At 45.2% G+C, this 18954-nt stretch overlaps 1 protein-coding gene across 2 annotated transcripts in view; it reads right to left on the bottom strand.

Moving 5' to 3' along the window:
• Nucleotides 1-614: 614 nt before the first annotated feature.
• The window catches only part of LOC100558967 (leucine-rich repeat and fibronectin type III domain-containing protein 1), a 157415-nt gene continuing 139075 nt past the window's right edge, over nucleotides 615-18954 (bottom strand). For both annotated transcript variants that reach the window (XM_062962903.1, XM_062962902.1), the window contains exons 2-3: nucleotides 16941-18347; nucleotides 615-7997 (exon numbers count right to left, since the gene is read on the bottom strand). In XM_062962903.1, the coding sequence (XP_062818973.1) occupies nucleotides 7139-7997; nucleotides 16941-18316 (2235 nt within the window). In that variant the 5' untranslated portion in view covers nucleotides 18317-18347 and the 3' untranslated portion in view covers nucleotides 615-7138. The remainder of the gene's footprint in view (nucleotides 7998-16940; nucleotides 18348-18954) is intronic.

An 18954-nucleotide genomic window follows, 5' to 3' on the forward strand; every position in this document is an offset into this window, starting at 1 on the left:
GGCTCAGCCCTGTCTTGGGAAGAGGCCCCGCCCCCATCCCTAGCCCCTCCCTTTAGTCCTAAAAGGCCTCTCAGGAGAAATATAGAGGCTCAGCCCTATCTCATGCTCTTGGGAAGAGGCCCCGCCCCAGCCCCTCCCTTTAGTCCTAAAAGGCCTCTCAGGAGAGGTACAGAGGCTCAGCCCTGTCTCGGGCTCTTGGGAAGAAGCCACGCCCACTCCTCTAGCTCCGCCCCGTGTCCTAACAGGCACCTCAGGGGCTCAGCCCTGTCTCCCGCACTTGGGAAGAGGCCCCGCCCCTCCCCTGGCCCCGCCCCCATCTCCTAATAGGTGTCATCACCACCCCCTGGATCGCTGCAGCAACGCCCACCAGGGGGCGGTAGCGCCCACTTTGGGAATCACTGGTCTACACTGACCATATAATACAGTTTCAAACTGTTTTTATACGGCAGTGTAGATCCAGCTGATCCTTCTCCCCTTCTTTGAAAATCCCAGTTAAATTGCATTATATGAATCTAACTGGACTCATATGGCAGTGTAGATCTAGCCATATATATACACCCCCTCCGTTGAAAATCCCCCCTTTTAAAAACGGAAAACATAAGCCAGACCCAGGCCGCGGTTCACACACAAAAGATTTAATCACCTCCGAAAAGCAGCCGCACCATGTTGATGGAGGAACTGGTTGGAACTGGGGTTAACTGGGAGGAAGAAGGATGGATAATGGAGGCGGGGGGGACGGGACCAGTTTGGAGCAATGGGAGGGCGCGGCAGGCACAGGTTTTTAATGTAAAAACTTGTGTTCAACACTCAAACGTTGGGGCTGTTGTCAACTTTGCAAGAAGTCATGGGCTTGGGATGGAGTCGTGGATATTGGGAATCGGGAGACGAAATCTGGGGAAACGGGAGATATGTTGGGGAGGTAGAACTCCGGATATTTGCCGGAAATATGGAACTGGGGAGAGGATGTTATTTCCAAGGCTCTGTGGAGAAGAAGCCAACGGGTTTTGGGGAATGTTCTCAATCGTGAGAATTGGGGCACGAGGCTGAAGATATCTTTGGAGGGAAAGGGACAGAGATAAGGATCACAAAGGGGGAAAGAGGTGGGTCCATGGATCCAAATGACTTTTCCCGTAATGAACACACCAAACACAGATTTTTCTTTTATCTAGACCAGCCAGATACAATAAATAGTGGAACCGAATCATCTCATTTGGGAATTGGTTCGGCGCCTGTCTCCCCAAAACGCCCCCAAATCCCAACATTTTTTATTTTATTCAGTCCTGAAATCGGCTTCCTTCTTCTTTATTGGAACGGTTATTAATGCATAAGGAGGGGAAAACCGGGAAAGGGGGGGGGTCTTGGTTTAATTTCGTGTCGTTTGTGCATATGCGTCTCTCTCCTTGGCCACCTTTCGCCTTATAATTTTCCCTATGCCCACCCCATTGAACCTCTTTTTCTTCATCATTGCATCTACACTGTGGAATGAATGCAGTTTGGCACCACTTTAATTAACCACCAAGGCTCAATGCTTATGGGATTCCCTGGAATTGTAATTTTCCAAGGCCTTCTCTCTTGGCTGAATTAGATAGGAATGCATTGCATGTACAGTAGAGTCTCACTTATCCAACACTCGCTTATCCAACGTTCTGGATTATCCAACGCATTTTTGTAGTCAATGTTTTCAATACATTGATATTTTGGTGCTAAATGTGTAAATACAGTAATTACTACATAGCATTACTGCCTATTGAACTACTTTTTCTGTCAAATTTGTTGTTGGTGCTCATCTCCATTTCTAAGCCGAAGAGCCAGCGTTGTCCATAGACATCTCCCGGTCATGTGGCTGGCATGACTGCATGGAGCGCCGTCACCTTCCCACCGGAGCGGTACCTATTGATCTACTCACATTTGCATGTTTTCGAACTGCTAGGTTGGCAGAAGCTGGGGCTAACAGCGGGTGCTCACTCTGCTCCCAGGATTTGAACCTGGGACCTTTCGGTCTGCAAGTTCAGCAGCTCAGCGCTTTAACACACTGCGCCACCGGGGCTGTATTATTTTACTCTATTACAGTAGAGTCTCACTTATCCAAGGCTCGCTTATCCAAGCTTCTGGATTATCCAACGCATTTTTGTAGTCAATGTTTTCAATACATCGTGATATTTTGGTGCTAAATTCGTAAATACAGTAATTACTACATAGCATTTACTGCACATTGAACTACTTTTTGTGTCCAATTTGTTGTCTAACATGATATTTTGGTGCTTAATTTGTAAAATCATAACCTAATTTGATGTTTAATAGGCTTTTCCTTAATGCCTCCTTATTATCCAACATATCCGCTTATCCAACGTTCTGCCGGCCCGTTTATGTTGGATAAGTGAGACTCTACTGTACCTTTAGTGTGTGGGAAAATACAGTTCTTATGGACATGTGTTCACAACATTCCTCGGAAAGGGTTCATAAAGTAGAGATGTGATTCTAGAACAGGCATGGGCAAACTTTGTCCCTCCGGGTGTTTTGGACTTCAACTCCCACAATTCCTAACAGCCGGTAGGCTGTTAGGAATTGTGGGAGTTGAAGTCCAAAACACCCGGAGGGGCCAAGTTTGCCCATACCTGTTGTAGAGGGACAGCTGAGTTATGAGTAGATTATGTTTTGGAATTAAAAATGAACAAAGTATAGGAGAAAACATTTCCCATATGCAGTTGAAAGCTGCACCCAAACACCATGTCTCAACATAGTCACCATTCAAATCTAGACACTTATCATAGCGATGAATGAGCTTGGCAACTACTTCCCCACCAAACTCTGCCGCTTGTATCCTAAAAAAGTATAGGAGAAAACATTTACCATATGTAGTTGAAAGCCACACCCAAATATCACTTCTCAACATAGTCGCCATTCAAATCTAGGCACTTTTCATAGAATGAGCTTGGAAACTCCTTCCCCACAAAACTCTGCCGCTTGCGTCCTCAACGCAGCGTTTTGGTGACGATGCGCAGCCGGGGTGGGGCTGTGGCGCAGGCTGGTGAGCAGCCTGCTGCAATAAATCACTCTGACCATGAGGTCATGGGTTCGAGGCAGGGTGAGCACCCGTCAATTAAAAAATAAAAAAATAGCCCCTGCTCGTTGCTGACCTAGCAACCCAAAAGATAGTTTTATATGAATTATCTGTTTTACATGAATTCTTGTTTTGAAGATTTTTTATACGAATTGTTGTTTTTACATTGTTTTTAGACATTGAATTTTTGCCTATTTATTGTAAGCCGCTTTGAGTCCCCTCGGGGAGAAAGGCGGGGTAAAAGTGATGTAAATAAATAAATAAATAAATGCATCTATCAAGTAGGAAATAAGGTACCACTTATAAAGTGGGGAGGCAAATTTAACTAATTTACGACGTTGGAATGAGGAAGTGCTGTCACAGTGGATGATGAAGCAGCTGCTCCCCCCTGTAGCCAGAATTGAACAGGGAGAAGGTTAAATTGCCTCTGCGTCTGTCTCTGTCTCAGTTCTATGTGTGTATGGGCACTGAATGTTTGCCCTATATGTATATAATGTGACCCACCCTGAGTCCCCTTCGGGGTGAGAAGAGCGAAATATTAAATACTGTAAGTAAATAAATAAATAAGCTGCAGGAAGGTGTGACCAGCTGGTTGAGGACGCAAGTGGCAGAGTTTTGCGGGGAAGGAGTTGCCAAGCTCATTCATCGCTATGATAAGTGCCTAGACTTGAATGGCGACTATGTTGAGAAGTGGTATTTGGGTGTGGCTTTCAACTGCGTATGGGAAATGTTTTATCCTATACTTTTTGAGGACGCAAGTGGCAGAGTTTTGTGGGGAAGGAGTTGCCAAGCTCATTCATCGCTATGATAAGTGCCTAGACTTGAATGGCGACTATGTTGAGAAGTGGTATTTGGGTGTGGCTTTCAACTGCGTATGGGAAATGTTTTATCCTATACTTTTTGAGGACGCAAGTGGCAGAGTTTTGTGGGGAAGGAGTTGCCAAGCTCATTCATCGCTATGATAAGTGCCTAGATTTGAATGGCGACTATGTTGAGAAGTGGTATTTGGGTGTGGCTTTCAACTGCGTATGGGAAATGTTTTCTCCTATACTTTTTGAGGAAGCAAGTGGCAGAGTTTTGTGGGGAAGGAGTTGCCAAGCTCATTCATCGCTATGATACGTGCCTAGACTTGAATGGCGACAATGTTGAGAAGTGGTATTTGGGTGTGGCTTTCAACTGCGTATGGGAAATGTTTTCTCCTATACTTTTTGAGGACGCAAGTGGCAGAGTTTTGTGGGGAAGGAGTTGCCAAGCTCATTCATCGCTATGATAAGTGCCTAGATTTCAATGGCGACTATGTTGAGAAGTGGTATTTGGGTGTGGCTTTCAACTGCGTATGAGAAATGTTTTCTCCTATACTTTTTGAGGACACAAGTGGCAGAGTTTTGTGGGGAAGGAGTTGCCAAGCTCATTCATCGCTATGATAAGTACCTAGATTTCAATGGCGACAATGTTGAGAAGTGGTATTTGGGTGTGGCTTTCAACTGCATGTCGTAAATGTTTTCTCCTATACTTTGTTCATTTTAAATTCCAAAATGTAATCTACTTTCTGGATAGCCCTCGTATTTCATGTGATCCTTGGAGAGAAGAATGGGAGTGGCTTGTATGTGAACCTCCTCTTTGCCACGTGCTTGTTCTCTGCCATCATAGGCTGGATCCACACTGCCATATAAAATCCGGATTATCTGAACTGGATTAGATGGCAGTGTAGACTCATATAGCCGCCCTGTCCCCTGTTGGGTGAGAAGGGCGGGATATAAATATTGTAATAAATAAATAAATATAATCCAGTTCAAAGAAGAAAAGGCAGATTATCTGATATGATAATCTGGATTACATGGCAGTGTAAACATAGCCTTAGCTGCTTTGCCTTGGATCTCTCTGCATTTGTAATCCATCGCCACCCTCGTTGTGTGTCTTGCTGTGTTTGTAAGGATCCCTGTATACCGACAGCAGAACTGTAAATAGTTGTATGTAGCAATCACTAAAGAATAAACCTGGATGAAAGCCAGAGCTCAAGTGTGCTTATTTCAAGCTGTTATACAAGGTCAGAGGCTTTGCTGTAAAATCTCTGCTAACTGTGACCAAGACTCTGCAGTGTTTTGGAGATGAGAACTAATTGCTTGCCTTTGAGACAGTCAATCCCATTGCGCCGCTGGACAAGGAGGCGTCAGAGGAGTAATTTACGTTCCTACCTAGCAGGGCTGTTGTTTGAGTTTTTACTCTTTCTCTTTTCCATTCTCTGCAAACAACAGCTCCCACAATTCCATAGCATAGAGCTGTGGCAGTTCAAGTGGCACCAAACTGCATTCATCCCATAGATCAGCAAAACTTCCAGGAGTTTTGGACTTCATCTCCCGGAATCCCCAATCATTGTGCCATATTGCTAGGAACTGAAGTCCAGAAACCAAAGTTTGAGAATTGCTGGTGTAGGCCCTTCCTACACTGCCATATATTCCAGATTATCAAAGCGGATAATTCACATTATCTGCCTTGAACAGGATTATATGAGTCTACAGTTCAAACCAGATGATCTGGGTTTTATATGGCAGTGTAGAAGGGGCCACACTGCCTTAATTCTATGGTACAGGTGCAATCAGACCCCTTCCACACTACCATATAATCCAGATTATCAAAGCAAATAATTCACATTATCTGCTTTTAACTGGATTATATGTCTACACTGCCATGTAGTCCAGTTCAAAGCAGATAATCTGGATTTTTATGGCAGTGTAGAAGGGGCCACACTGCCTTCATTCTACAGTGCAGATGCACTCAGGCCCCTTCCACACTGCCATATAATCCAGATTGTCAAAGCAGATAATCCACATTATCTGCCTTGAACTAGATTATATGAGTCTACACTGCCATATAGTCCAGTCAAAGCAGATAATCTGGATTTTATATGGCATTGTAAAAGGAGCCACACTGCCTTCATAATACAATGCAGATGCACTCAGGCCCCTTCTACACTGCCATATAATCCAGATTATCTAAACAACTGGATTATATGAGTCTACACTGCCATATAGTTCAGTCAAATATAATCTGGATTTTATATGGCAGTGTAAAAGGAGCCACACTGCCTTCATTCTACAGTGCAGATGCACTCAGGACCCTTCTAAACTGCCATATAATCCAGATTATCAAAGCAACTGGATTATATGAGTCCACACTGCCATATAATCCATGTCAAAGCAGATACTTTAGATTTTATATGGCAGTATAGAAGGGGCCGTAGAGGCTCCTTTCCTGAAAATCACAATTCCATCCTTGGGGTTGTTGTATATCTGTTGGGCTGTGTGGCCATGTTCCAGAAGTATTCTCTCCTGACGTTTCGCCCACATCTATGGCAGGCATCCTCAGAGGTTGTGAGGCATGGAAGGTAAATGTATATCTGTGGAGAGTCCAGGGTGTGACAAGAGTCCTTTGTCAGTTGGGAGACAGTCTTTGAGTTGCTGGCTTCCAACTGACAAAGGACTCTTGTCACACCCTGGACTTCCCACAGATATATATATATATTTACCTTCCTTGCCTATGCCTCACAACCTCTGAGGATGCCTGCTATAGATGTGGGTGAAACGTCAGGAGAGAATACTTCTGGAACATGGACATATATTCCTCACAACCTCTGAGGATGCCTGCCATAGATGTGGGTGAAACGTCAGGAGAGAATGCTTCTGGAACATGGCCACACAGCCCGAAAGACATACAACAACCCTGTGACCCCGGCCATGAAAGCCTTCGACAACACAATTCCATCCTTCCTTCCTCACTTTCATTCCCTCTTTCGCTCTCTCTCTCTCTTTTGTGGCTTGGCTAAGGCACCGCTGCAGAAAATACTCTGGAAACAAGCGGTCGTTTTTTGGGGGGAGAGGTTTGGGGGGATGCGCCGGATGCATCCCCTTCCTCTCGGTATTTCGGCCTGTTGTTCCCCCGCTTTTGCTTTCTATCTTCCCCGCCCCCCTCCCGCAATCCCTTTGTCCCCGATTGGTTGTGCATCCGGCAGTCCCTTGCCCGTTCCTGATGCCCACCCACCCCTATGTCCCACCCCATATTGACCCGCCCGGCCCCGTCTCAGACTGTGCTTTCCAGCATCCACTCTGTGCTGCTAAAAGTGACCCTCCTGTGGCTCAGGGGACACTCTTCCGAGTTCAACTGGGAGGTGGACATGTGTCTTTTTGTCCTTGCCCGGCGGGGGTAGCTGTGGCTCTGGAAGAGGGAGAAGTCCCCGTCGAAGGAGTGGCGGTGGTGGTGAGTCCTGGACAGTTCGCGGGGGAAGAGCCCCGAGCTGCTGCCCCCCAGGGTGGAGCGGAGCTGGGCGTCTTTGAGGAGGCACAAGGAGACCGAGGAGGCGGTCATGCTGCCTTCGCCCACCTTCCTCTCCTCCGAGGTCAAGACGGCCACTGTCTGGAGGTCTGCGGCCAACTTGGCCGAGCGCTTCTCCACTTCGGTCAAGGCCAGGACGTCCTGCCCGTTGGGGGCCTCCTCCTTGGCTTCGTCCTTGGTGAGCGCCTCGTGGAGAGTCTCGTATTTGTCCTTGGAAGCCGAATGGGGCACAACGGCGCCGGCGGCGGAGGAGGAAGAAGGCTGGCTCCCGTTGGTCTGCGAGTAGACGTTGCTGACTTTGGCTTTCTTGTGCTCGTCCTGGCCGCTGTAGACCTTGTAGCGGATCATGAGGATGATGATGAAGACCAGGACGGAGGCCACGATGATGCCCCCGATGATGATGATCATGGTGCCGCCCAAGAACTGGGTGTGGAGCGAGTGGCACTGGGCAGCCTCCCCTTCGGTGGTGAACTGGACGCAGCCCACCACCCGGGTGGCCGTCAAGGAGGTGACCCCGTCGTCGTAGACAGCCAAGACGCACAGGTCGTAGTCCCGGCCGGCCGCTAAGTCGTTGACCAGGAAGGTCTTGCTGGAGGAGGGGATCATTCTAGGAGAAGGCAGAAAGGTCAGGATTAAAAGAGGCATGGATGGGGAAATGGATACAACAGCTAGAACACAGAGGTGGGCTTGGCCACCTCTCCATACAAAGCTAGGGTCCTACACTAAGAGGTAGCCTGGCCATAGAATCACAGTGTTGGAAGAGACCTAAAGGGACAGTCAGCCAACCTCTTGAATTGCCGAAAAATACAATCAATGTTGGAAGTAGCAACCTTCCAAGACTTTCACTACTTATTTGTTAATGTATATAACAATAACAACAACAACAACAACAACAACAACAACAATGGATTGACTACAAAAAGGCCTTTGACTCACTCCCACACAGCTGGATCATCAAGTGCCTAGAAGCCATCGGGATCAGTAAAAACGTTGGCACCTTTATTGAAAACATGATGGAGCACTGGAAAACTGAACTGTTTGTTGGAAATGAAAGCTATGGACTTGTCAACATCAGGAGAGGAATTTTCCAGGGAGACTATTGTCCCCTCTGCTTTTCATTATTGCCATGATCCCTCTGTCAACAATCTTCCAAAAAACAAACCTCGGCTATCAAACATCTAAGAAATCTCACAAAATTTCACATCTGATGTACATGGATGACCTGAAGTTGTATGGGAAAACGGAAACTGAAATCCAGTCTTTGACTAACACTGTCTGACTTTTTAGCACTGATATCAGCATGGAGTTTGGTTTGGACAAATGTTCGACAGTGGCATTGAAGAAGGGAAAAATCATTGAAAGTGAGGGCATAAATATGCCTAATGGCCAAACAATAAAGTGTCACCAGCCAGAGGCCTATAGATATCTGGGCATACTACAGCTGGACAACATCAAGCATGAACATGGATCAGAAAAATTCTCAAAAGCAAGCTGAATGGAGGCAACACCATCAAGGCCATAAACACCTGGGCCATACCTGTCATAAGATATACTGCTGGCATTATATATTGGACACAGGCGGAACTGGACAATTTGGACAGAAAAACAAGAAAACTCATGACCATTCATCATTGCCTGCTCTCTCGCAGTGATGTTGACCGGCTATATCTGCCTAGAAGATCTGGTGGCAGAGGACTCTTACAAGTAAAACAAGCAGTCAAAGAAGAAGAACATGCCCTGGCAGAATATGTAAAGCAAAGGGAAGAACCTGCTTTGATTGAAGTCAAAAATCAGAAACTCCTCAAAGCACAGCAGACAAAAAACCAGTACAAGAAAACCGCACTACAAACTAGAGCTGACAGCTGGCACAACAAAACATTGCATGGAAAGTTCCTTGACAAAATTGAAGGAAAAGCTGATAAGGAGAAGACCTGGCTATGGCTCATGAATGGGACCCTGAAGAAGGAGACAGAAGGCCTGGTCCTTGCAGCCCAGGAGCAAGCCATCAGGACAAAGGCAATTAAGGCCAAGATCGAAAAATCAACTGATGACCCAAAATGCATACTGTGCAAGGAAACCAACGAAACCATGGATCATATCCTCAGCTGCTGTAAGAAAATCGCACAGACAGACTACAAACAGAGGCAAAACCATGTGGCCCAAATGATCCATTGGAACTTATGCCTCAAGTACCACCTCCCAGCAGGAAAGAACTGGTGGGATCACAAACCTGCAAAAGTATTAGAAAATGAGCACGCAAAGATACTGTGGGACTTCCGAATCCAGACTGACAAAGTTCTGGAAGACAACACACCAGACATCACAGTTGTGGAAAAGAAACGAGTGCAGGTGGTACCGGTGGTGATCAGCACATTGGGTGCCGTGCCAAAAGGGTAAGGTAAGGTAGAAGGCCATGGGGGGGGGGGGGGCGGGGGGGGGGGGGAGGAAGGCTTCATTCCAGATGGATGGATCCAATCACGGAAGCCACACCAAGACCTGAGCTGCTCTGTTGAGAACAGAGTGATTTGGAAGTCTCTCTGTTCTCAATTAACAACAAAAGGAAGGCGCCAAAAGGATTCAGTTCATTGATTCACTCCTTTCCAAGTTTGCCTATAATCCCCTTCTGTTCTCACTATAAGTCCCAAAGCAGAGCATTATAATTAAAGGGGGAAAATACAATCCCGCACAAGGATCACCGCATCCAAGCTTTCCTGGAATTGGCAAATACACAGGATTATCCCAAATAATGTAACAGCCTTAGAAATGCAACAAGAACAATGTGGGACCGCATTGAAGTGGAAACCCGTGGAGAATGAAACTTGTAGAAAGGTTCAGGATTAGAAAGGAGCTATCCAGGGTCCTACAGCCAGAGCCCAATAGGTTCAGCACCTTGGATAGCTCCTTTCAAGCATACAATAAAGCTTAAATGTACAGTAGAGTCTCACTTATCCAACATAAACAGGCCAGCAGAACGTTGGATAAGCGAATATGTTGGATAATAAGGAGAGATTAAGGAAAAGCCTATTAAACATCAAATTAGGTTATGCTTTTACAAATTAAGCACCAAAACATCATGTTAGACAACAAATTGGACAGAAAAAGTAGTTCAATATGCAGTAATGCTATGTAGTAATTACTGTATTTACGAACTTAGCACCAAAATATCATGATGTATTGAAAACATTGACTACAAAAAAGCATTGGATAATCCAGAACGTTGGATAAGTGAGACTCTACTGTATTTATTTATTATTTATTTATTTGCTACATTTATATGCCGCCCTTCTCACCCCGAAGGGGAATCAGAGCGGCTTACAAATTACATTTACATACAATATTATATTAGCATAGTAGAATACTGGTAATAAATTACTATATTTTACTGTACCAATATATTGTTATTTCCTGTTTAATTGTGAGGTCCTGACTTTGAAAATACAGTAGAGTCAACATAAACAACATAAACGGGCCAGCAGAACGTTGGATAAGCGAATATGTTGGATAATAAGGAGGGATTAAGGAAAAGCCTATTCAACATCAAATTAGGTTATGATTTTACAAATTAAGCACCAAAACATCATGTTATACAACAAATTGGACAGAAAAAGTAGTTCAATAGGCAGTAATGCTATGTAGTAATGACTGTATTTACAAATTTAGCACCAAAATATCACGATGTATTGAAAACATTGACTACAGAAATGCGTTGGATAATCCAGAATGTTGGATAACTGAGACTCTACTGTACTTGTTCTACTTCAGAAACTTTGTTTTTGTGGCTGCCACACACAAGGTTGAATGTGGTTGAGACTCAATGAAATATTCACTGAAAAACTATAACAAAATGTGTTGCAGGATGTCCCACAAAAACAAAGTTTTGGCAATGTGTTGCTGAAGGCTTTCATGGCTGGAATCACTGAGTTGCTGTGAGTCTTCCAGGCTGTTTGGCCATGTTCCAGAAGCATTCACTCCTGACATTTCACCTACATCTATGACAGGCATCCTCGGAGGTTGTGAGGTCTATTGGAAACTAGGCAAGTGGGGTTTATATATCTCTGGAATAATGCCCTGGGTGGGAGAAAGAACTCTTGTCTGTTTGAGGCAAGTGTGAATGTTGCAATTGGCCAGCTTGATATAGTATTGAATCACCTTGTAGCTTCAAATCCTGGCTCCTTTCTGCCTGAGGGAATTCTTTGTTGAGAAGCCATTGAAATCAACAAGCACATGGAGATTTTCAACAGAAAGGAGGAAACCATGAAAATGAACAAAATCTGGCTACCAGTATTAAAAAACATTAAAATCAGGGTAGTAAATAAAGAACAAAACTCAAAAAACAGGGAAATTCCAGGATAGTAAATAAAGAGCAACACTCTGAAAGCAGGGAAATTGGGAATTCCAGAAAGGAAACAATCAGGGCCAGCTAACACCTCCCAACAAAGGATTCCCTCAGCCAGGAGGCAGCCAAGCTTCGAATCTGCAAGGCCATTAAATGCTAATCAAGGTGATGAATTGCAACATTCTCACTTGCCTCAAACAGACAAGAGTTCTTTCTCCCAACCTGGACATTATTCCACAGATACAGTAGAGTCTTGCTTATCCAACCTTCGCTTATCCAACGTTCTGTATTATCCAACACAGTTTGCCTTTTAATGGGCAATGTTTTTGTAGTCAATGTTTTCAATACATTGTGATGTTTTGGTGCTAAATTCATAAATACAGTAATTACAGTAGAGTCTCATTTATCCAACACTCGCTTATCCAACATTCTGGATTATCCAACGCATTTTTGGAGTCAATGTTTTCAATATATCGTGATATTTTGGTGCTAAATTCATAAATACAGTAATTACTACATAGCATTACTGTGTATTGAACTACTTTTTCTGTCAAATTTGTTGTCTAACATGATGTTTTGGTGCTTCATTTGTAAAATCATAACCTAATTTGATGTTTAAAAGGCTTTTCCTTAATGCCTCCTTAATATCCAACATATTCGCTTATCCAACCTTCTGCCGGCCCGTTTATGTTGGATAAGTGAGACTCTACTGTACTACATAACGTTACCGTATATTGAAATGCTTTTTTCTGTCAATTTGTTGTAAAACACAATGTTTCGTTGCTTAATTTGTAAAATCATAATGTAAACTGATGTTTAATAGGCTTTTCCTTAGTCCCTCCTTATTATCCAACATTTTGGATACCAGCCCGTTTATGTTGGATAAGTGAGACTCTACTGTATATAAATCCCACTTTCCTAATTTCCAACAGACCTCACAACTTCTGAGGATGCCTGCCATAGAAGTGGGTGAAACGTCAGGAGAGAATGCTTCTGGAACATAAAGCTCGGAAAACTCACATCAACCCAGTGATTCCGGCCATGAAATCCTTCGATGACATATAGGCTGAATTGGTTGAGACTCAATGAGATATTAATTGAAAAACTATAGCAAAATGTGTTTGCAGGATGCCCCACAAATACAAAGTTTTGGCAGTTTAATAAACGTTTCCCATGTTTTTTATGATAGAACTCAACAGGAAATGACACTCATAACCCAGGAACAAAAATTATGTTACATAGTGTAATTTGCCCAGCCGGACCAGGATGTTTTCCATTGCACTTTTTTTGATTAAGTCCCATGATTAAGTGGTTCCATTGTTTCTGTATTCCCTAAAAACAGCATGTCCCATCTGGTCTTGGAAACCAAGCAGAGGCTGCCAAGAAATACAAGGCTCTATATCAGAAGAAAGATCTGGCCAAACGCCTCTGAGTCTTCCTTGCTTAAGGAAATCCTATTACTGTATATACTCAAGTATAAGCCGACCCGAATATAAGCCGAGGCACCTAATTTTACCACAAAAAAACTGGGAAAACATTGACTCCAGTATAAGCCGAGGGTGGTAAATTTCAGAAATAAAAATAGATACCAATAAAATTACATTAATTGAGGCATCAGTAGGATAAATGTTTTTGAATATTTATATAAAGCTAAAATTTAAGATAAGACTGTCCAACTCTGATCAAATCATTATTCTCATCTTCTTCCATGTCAATGTGCTTATGTATCCTTTTAATAATAATAGAGTAAAATAATACATGTAATAATAATAATAATAATAATAATAATAATAATAATAAAAAAAATACAGGAAAATAATACAGTAGAGTCACTTATCCAACACTCGCTTATCCAACGTTCTGGATTATCCAACACATTTTTGTAGTCAATGTTTTCAATATATCATGATATTTTGGTGCTAAATTCATAAATACAGTAATTACTACATAGCATTACTGCGTATTGAACTACTTTTTCTGCCAAATTTGTTGTCTAACATGATGTTTTGGTGCTTCATTTGTAAAATCATAACTTAATTTGATGTTTAATAGGTTTTTCCTTAATGCCTCCTTATTATCCAACATATTCGCTTATCTAACATTTTGCCGGCCCGTTTATGTTGGATAAGTGAGACTCTACTGTACATGTAATAATAAATATTGGAAAATGAGCACACAAAGATACTGTGGGACTTCCGAATCCAGACTGACAAAGTTCTGGAACACAACACACCAGACATCACAGTTGTGGAAAAGAAAAAGGTTTGGATCATTGATGTCGCCATCCCAGGTGACAGTCGCATTGACGAAAAACAACAGGAAAAACTCAGCCGCTATCAGGACCTCAAGATTGAACTGCAAAGACTCTGGCAGAAACCAGTGCAGGTGGTCTTGGTGGTGATCGGCGCATTGGGTGCCGTGTCAAAAGATCTCAGCCGGCATTTGGAAACAATAGACATTGACAAAATTACGATCTGCCAACTGCAAAAGGCCACCCTACTGGGATCTGCGTGCATCATCCAAAAATACATCACACAGTCCTAGACACTTGGGAAGTGTTCGACTTGTGATTTTGTGATATGAAATCCAGCATATCAATCTTGTTTGCTGTGTAATAATAATAATAATAATAATAATAATAATAATAATAATAATAATAATAAAGCATTTGGAAACAATAGACATTGACAAAATCACGATCTGCCAACTGCAAAAGGCCACCCTACTGGGATCTGCGCACATCATCCGAAAATACATCACACAGTCCTAGACACTTGGGAAGTGTTCGACTTGTGATTTTGTGATACGAAATCCAGCATATCTATCTTGTTTGCTGTGTCATAATAAAATAATAGAGTGAAATAATAAATGTATTAACACTAATAATAAAAATAGAGTAAAATAAATGTAATAGTAGTAACAATAATAGAGAAAAATAATAAATGTAATAATACCCATAATAATAGAAAAAAAATAATAAATGTACCATATATTCTCAAGTATAAGCTGACCCAAATATAAGCCAACCAGGACCCTCACCTGAGTATAAGCCGAGGGGGGCTTTTTCAGTCTTTAAAAAAAAAGGCTGAAAAACTAGGCTTATACTTGAGTATATACAGTAGTTTCATTGGGTTGCTATAAGTTGAGAGGGGACTCGAAGGGACACTTATCGCCAAGGAGTGAGGTGACATGGTTTTTGATTTCTGGAGCTTCAAATCCCCATTTAGCCAAGGAAGAGAATTGGATAAGAAGGCATATCAAACACTCCTGTTCTCAGAGGATGGCAATGGCAAAGCTCCTCCGAAGGAATCCGGCCAAGAAAGCACTAAGAGAAGGATGCCATAAATCCAGGCTTGACTTTAAGGCTTGTAACAATAACATTGTCAGCAAGGCGTTTCCAGCACTGATCTATCTAGCGGCCTGGATATATCCGTCTCCTTCCTTCAGTGTTTTCACAAATACCGTGCTCCTTGTGGCACCTTTTTATGGCGAAAAACACATTATTTCCTCCACCTGTGTCCTGCGGCACCTGCCAGGATACAGGGGGCGGGGCCAGAGGAGGGGGCGGGGCCTCTTCCCAATTGCCTGATGGGGCTGAACTTTCATACCCCGCCCCCGTGTTCTAACAAGTGCCTCAGGGGAGGTATAGAGGCTCAGCCCTGTCTCACGCTCTTGGGAAGAGGCCCCGCCCCTAGCCCCGCCCTTTAGTTCTAAAAGGCTTCTCAGGAGATATATAGATGCTCAGGCCTGTCTCGTGCTCTTGAGAAGAGGCCCCGCCCCTGGCCCCGCCCCCTTCCCTAGCCCCACCCTTTAGTTCTAAAAGGCTTCTCAGGAGATATATAGATGCTCAGCCCTGTCTCACGCTCTTGGGAAGAAGCCCCGCCCCTAGCCCCGCCCTTTAGTTCTAAAAGGCTTCTCAGGAGAGATATTGATGCTCAGGCCTGTCTCGTGCTCTTGAGAAGAGGCCCCGCCCCTGGCCCCGCCCCCTTCTCTAGCCCCGCCCTTTATTTTCTAAAAGGCTTTTCAGGAGAGATATAGATGCTCAGCCCTGTCTCATGCTCTTGGGAAGAAGCCCCGCCCCTAGCCCCGCCCTTTAGTTCTAAAAGGCTTCTCAGGAGAGATATTGATGCTCAGGCCTGTCTCGTGCTCTTGAGAAGAGGCCCCGCCCCTGGCCCCGCCCCCTTCTCTAGCCCCGCCCTTTATTTTCTAAAAGGCTTTTCAGGAGAGATATAGATGCTCAGCCCTGTCTCACGCTCTTGGGAAGAAGCCCCATCCCTAGCCCCGCCCTTTAGTTCTAAAAGGCTTCTCAGGAGATATATAGATGCTCAGGCCTGTCTCGGGCTCTTGAGAAGAGGCCCCGCCCCTGGCCCCGCCCCCTTCCCTAGCCCCGCCCTTTAGTTCTAAAAGGCTTCTCAGGAGATATATAGATGCTCAGGCCTGTCTCGGGCTCTGTAGAAGAGGCCCCGCCCCTGGCCCCGCCCCCTTCCCTAGCCCCGCCCTTTAGTTCTAAAAGGCTTCTCAGGAGATATATAGATGCTCAGGCCTGTCTCGGGCTCTTGAGAAGAGGCCCCGCCCCTGGCCCCGCCCCCTTCCCTAGCCCCGCCCTTTAGTTCTAAAAGGCCTCTCAGGAGAGATATAGAGGCTCAGCCCTGTCTCAGGCTCTTGGGAAGAAGTCACGCCCACTCCTCTAGCTCCACCCCCAGTGTCCTAACAGGCACCTCCGGGGCTCAGCCCTGTCTCCGGCACTGGGGAAGAGGCCCCTCCCCTCCCCCCCACCCCCATGTCCTAATAGGTGCCATCACCGCCCCCCTGGATCGCTGCAGTGCCCACCAGGGGGCGGTAGCGCCCATTTTGGGAATCACTGGGTTAAACCTTTGTCCCAGCAAACTGCCGACTGGAAGATTGCCGGTTCAAATCCAACCCGGGGAGAGTGCGAATGAGCTCCCTCTGTCAGTTCCAGCTCCATATGGGGACATGAAAGAAGCCTCCCACAAGGATGATAAACATCCAGGCATCCCCTGGGCAACATCCTTGTAGATGGCCAACACTCTTACACCAGAAACGACTTGCAGTTTCTCAAGCTACTCCTGACACCAAAAAAAAAAAAAAGCACCTAGATGCCACTTTCTGTGCTCTTTCCTCATGAAACAATCAAGGTGGCACACGACATGTGAACTCGACACAGTAGATCATCCCCCAACCCACTTGGCTCACCTGTAAACCAAAGAGTCATCCAAGGAGCTGTTGTATTGGATCTGGTACATACGGATGCCAGGGATGTGCCGCTCGGAGGGCCAATGGATGACCACCGAGGTGGACGTCAGATCGGCTGCGACGATCCGCTTGTCCAGGTGGTTCTTGGTGTCATTGGCACCGGATTTGGAGGAGGTGGTGATGTCAGAGGAGCCAGGGTCAGGTTCCTTCATGTGAGCAGTGTTGTTGACAAGCAAAGGGAGGGGGACGATGCAGATTTCGACAGGGGCAGTGGCCTCTCCAGCCGCATTGGAGGCAATGCAGGTGAAGATACCGTTGTCCTTCAAGGTGGTGATGAGGACGTCCAGGGTGCCGTTGTCGTAGACCGTGGCCCGAGTTGTGTTGTGGATCAACTTGCCATCGGGTGCAATCCAATGGATCGAGGGCTCTGGGTCCCCCACGGCTTTGCATTTGAGGCTCACCCCTTGTCCTTCCATGATGAACGCCTTGGTTGCGTATTGGCGGGTGATGAGCGGAGGCTCGCAGATGAACTCTTCTTCGGGGATGGACCAGAAATACTTGTCCATTAGATGCTCTGGAGATGCACAGGTCTCCAAGTCGTCCTCCCGCGTTAACCTCCGGAGCCAAAGAAGTTCACAGTTGCAGTGCAAAGGGTTGCCTCCAAAGCTGATGGTCAAGGAGGAAGGGTGAGTCCCGCGGACGTTGGCCAACACTTGAGCCCTCAAGAAGAGGTTGTCCGGGGGCAGCTTCTGGAGCCGATTGGAGGTCATGTCTAACCTCACCAGCTTCTGGAGTTGGGAGAAAGTGCCCTCCGCAATGTAGTCAATGAGGTTGTGGTCCAGCGTGAGGGTGTTGAGGCTCACCATTTGCCCGATGGCTTCCCACGGCAGTGTCTCCAGATTGTTGTAAGAAAGATCCAGGTCTTCCACGGTGGACAGGAACTCGTTAAAGGAGGACGCCTCGATGTTGTTGATCTGGTTGTTGCCAAGGATGAGGTGCCGGAGGTTGCTCAGCCCTCGGAAGTGCTCGTTCTTCAAGGCGGCCAAGCGGTTGCTGTTCATGTGCAGGGCCCGTAAGGCACGCAGGTCGGAGAAGGCAAAGGGCATGATCTGGCTGATGGTGTTGCGGGAGAGAGTGAGGTGCACCAGGTTGGTCATGTTGGAGAAGTCCTTCCGCCGGATGACGGTGATGAAGTTGTCCGTCAGGCGCAGCTCCACCGTGCGCCGGTCGATGGAGAGCGGCACAAAGAGGAGGCCCGTTTTGGCACACAGCATGGTCAACGTCGGGGAGATGTTCTGGCAGATGCAACGGCCGGGGCAGTGCTGAGCTTTTGCCATGGTGCCAAGCATCAAAAGTGGCAGGAAAAGCTTTTCCATGGTACTGGCACACACCGTACCAGTGGAGGCCCTGCCAAGAGGAGAAAAACAAAACAGTTAGCATGATAACTCTGTGACGGTGGTCATAGCAGGGCCACCTGGGGCTGCGTAGAAGAGCCTTTGGGCACCACACAAGCTGTTAGTAACTAGAAGAAGATAAAGAAGAATGATGTTCACATAACCTTGAGTAACATACATGTATACACAATAATTGGTTAGTGATTCTGGCATGAAGAGTCTTTTCGTTTCCAAAAGTACTTTATTGTAAACAATCTGTAGCCATGCCAGCACAAGGAATTTTTGTCAAACTGGAAGATCCCTCTTGAATTACCTTTACAAAGACTTACATGCCAAGTGTTCCCAGGATCATAAAACACACTTTGAACTCAGTGAGGAGTCTTTTCCTCGCTTCCCAAGATCCCGGTGGAATTAAATAATAATAATAATAATAATAATAATAATAATAATAATAATAATAATAATAATAATCCTTGCAGCCCAGGAGCAAGCCATCAGAACAAATTCAATTAAGGCCAAGATCGAAAAATCAGCTGATGACCCAAAATGCAGACTGTGCAAGGAAACCGACAAAACCATGGATCATATCCTCAGCTGCTGTAAGAAAATTGCACAGACAG

The sequence above is a fragment of the Anolis carolinensis genome, unplaced genomic scaffold (genome assembly GCF_035594765.1).
Source record: "Anolis carolinensis isolate JA03-04 unplaced genomic scaffold, rAnoCar3.1.pri scaffold_10, whole genome shotgun sequence".
NCBI lineage: Eukaryota > Metazoa > Chordata > Lepidosauria > Squamata > Dactyloidae > Anolis > Anolis carolinensis.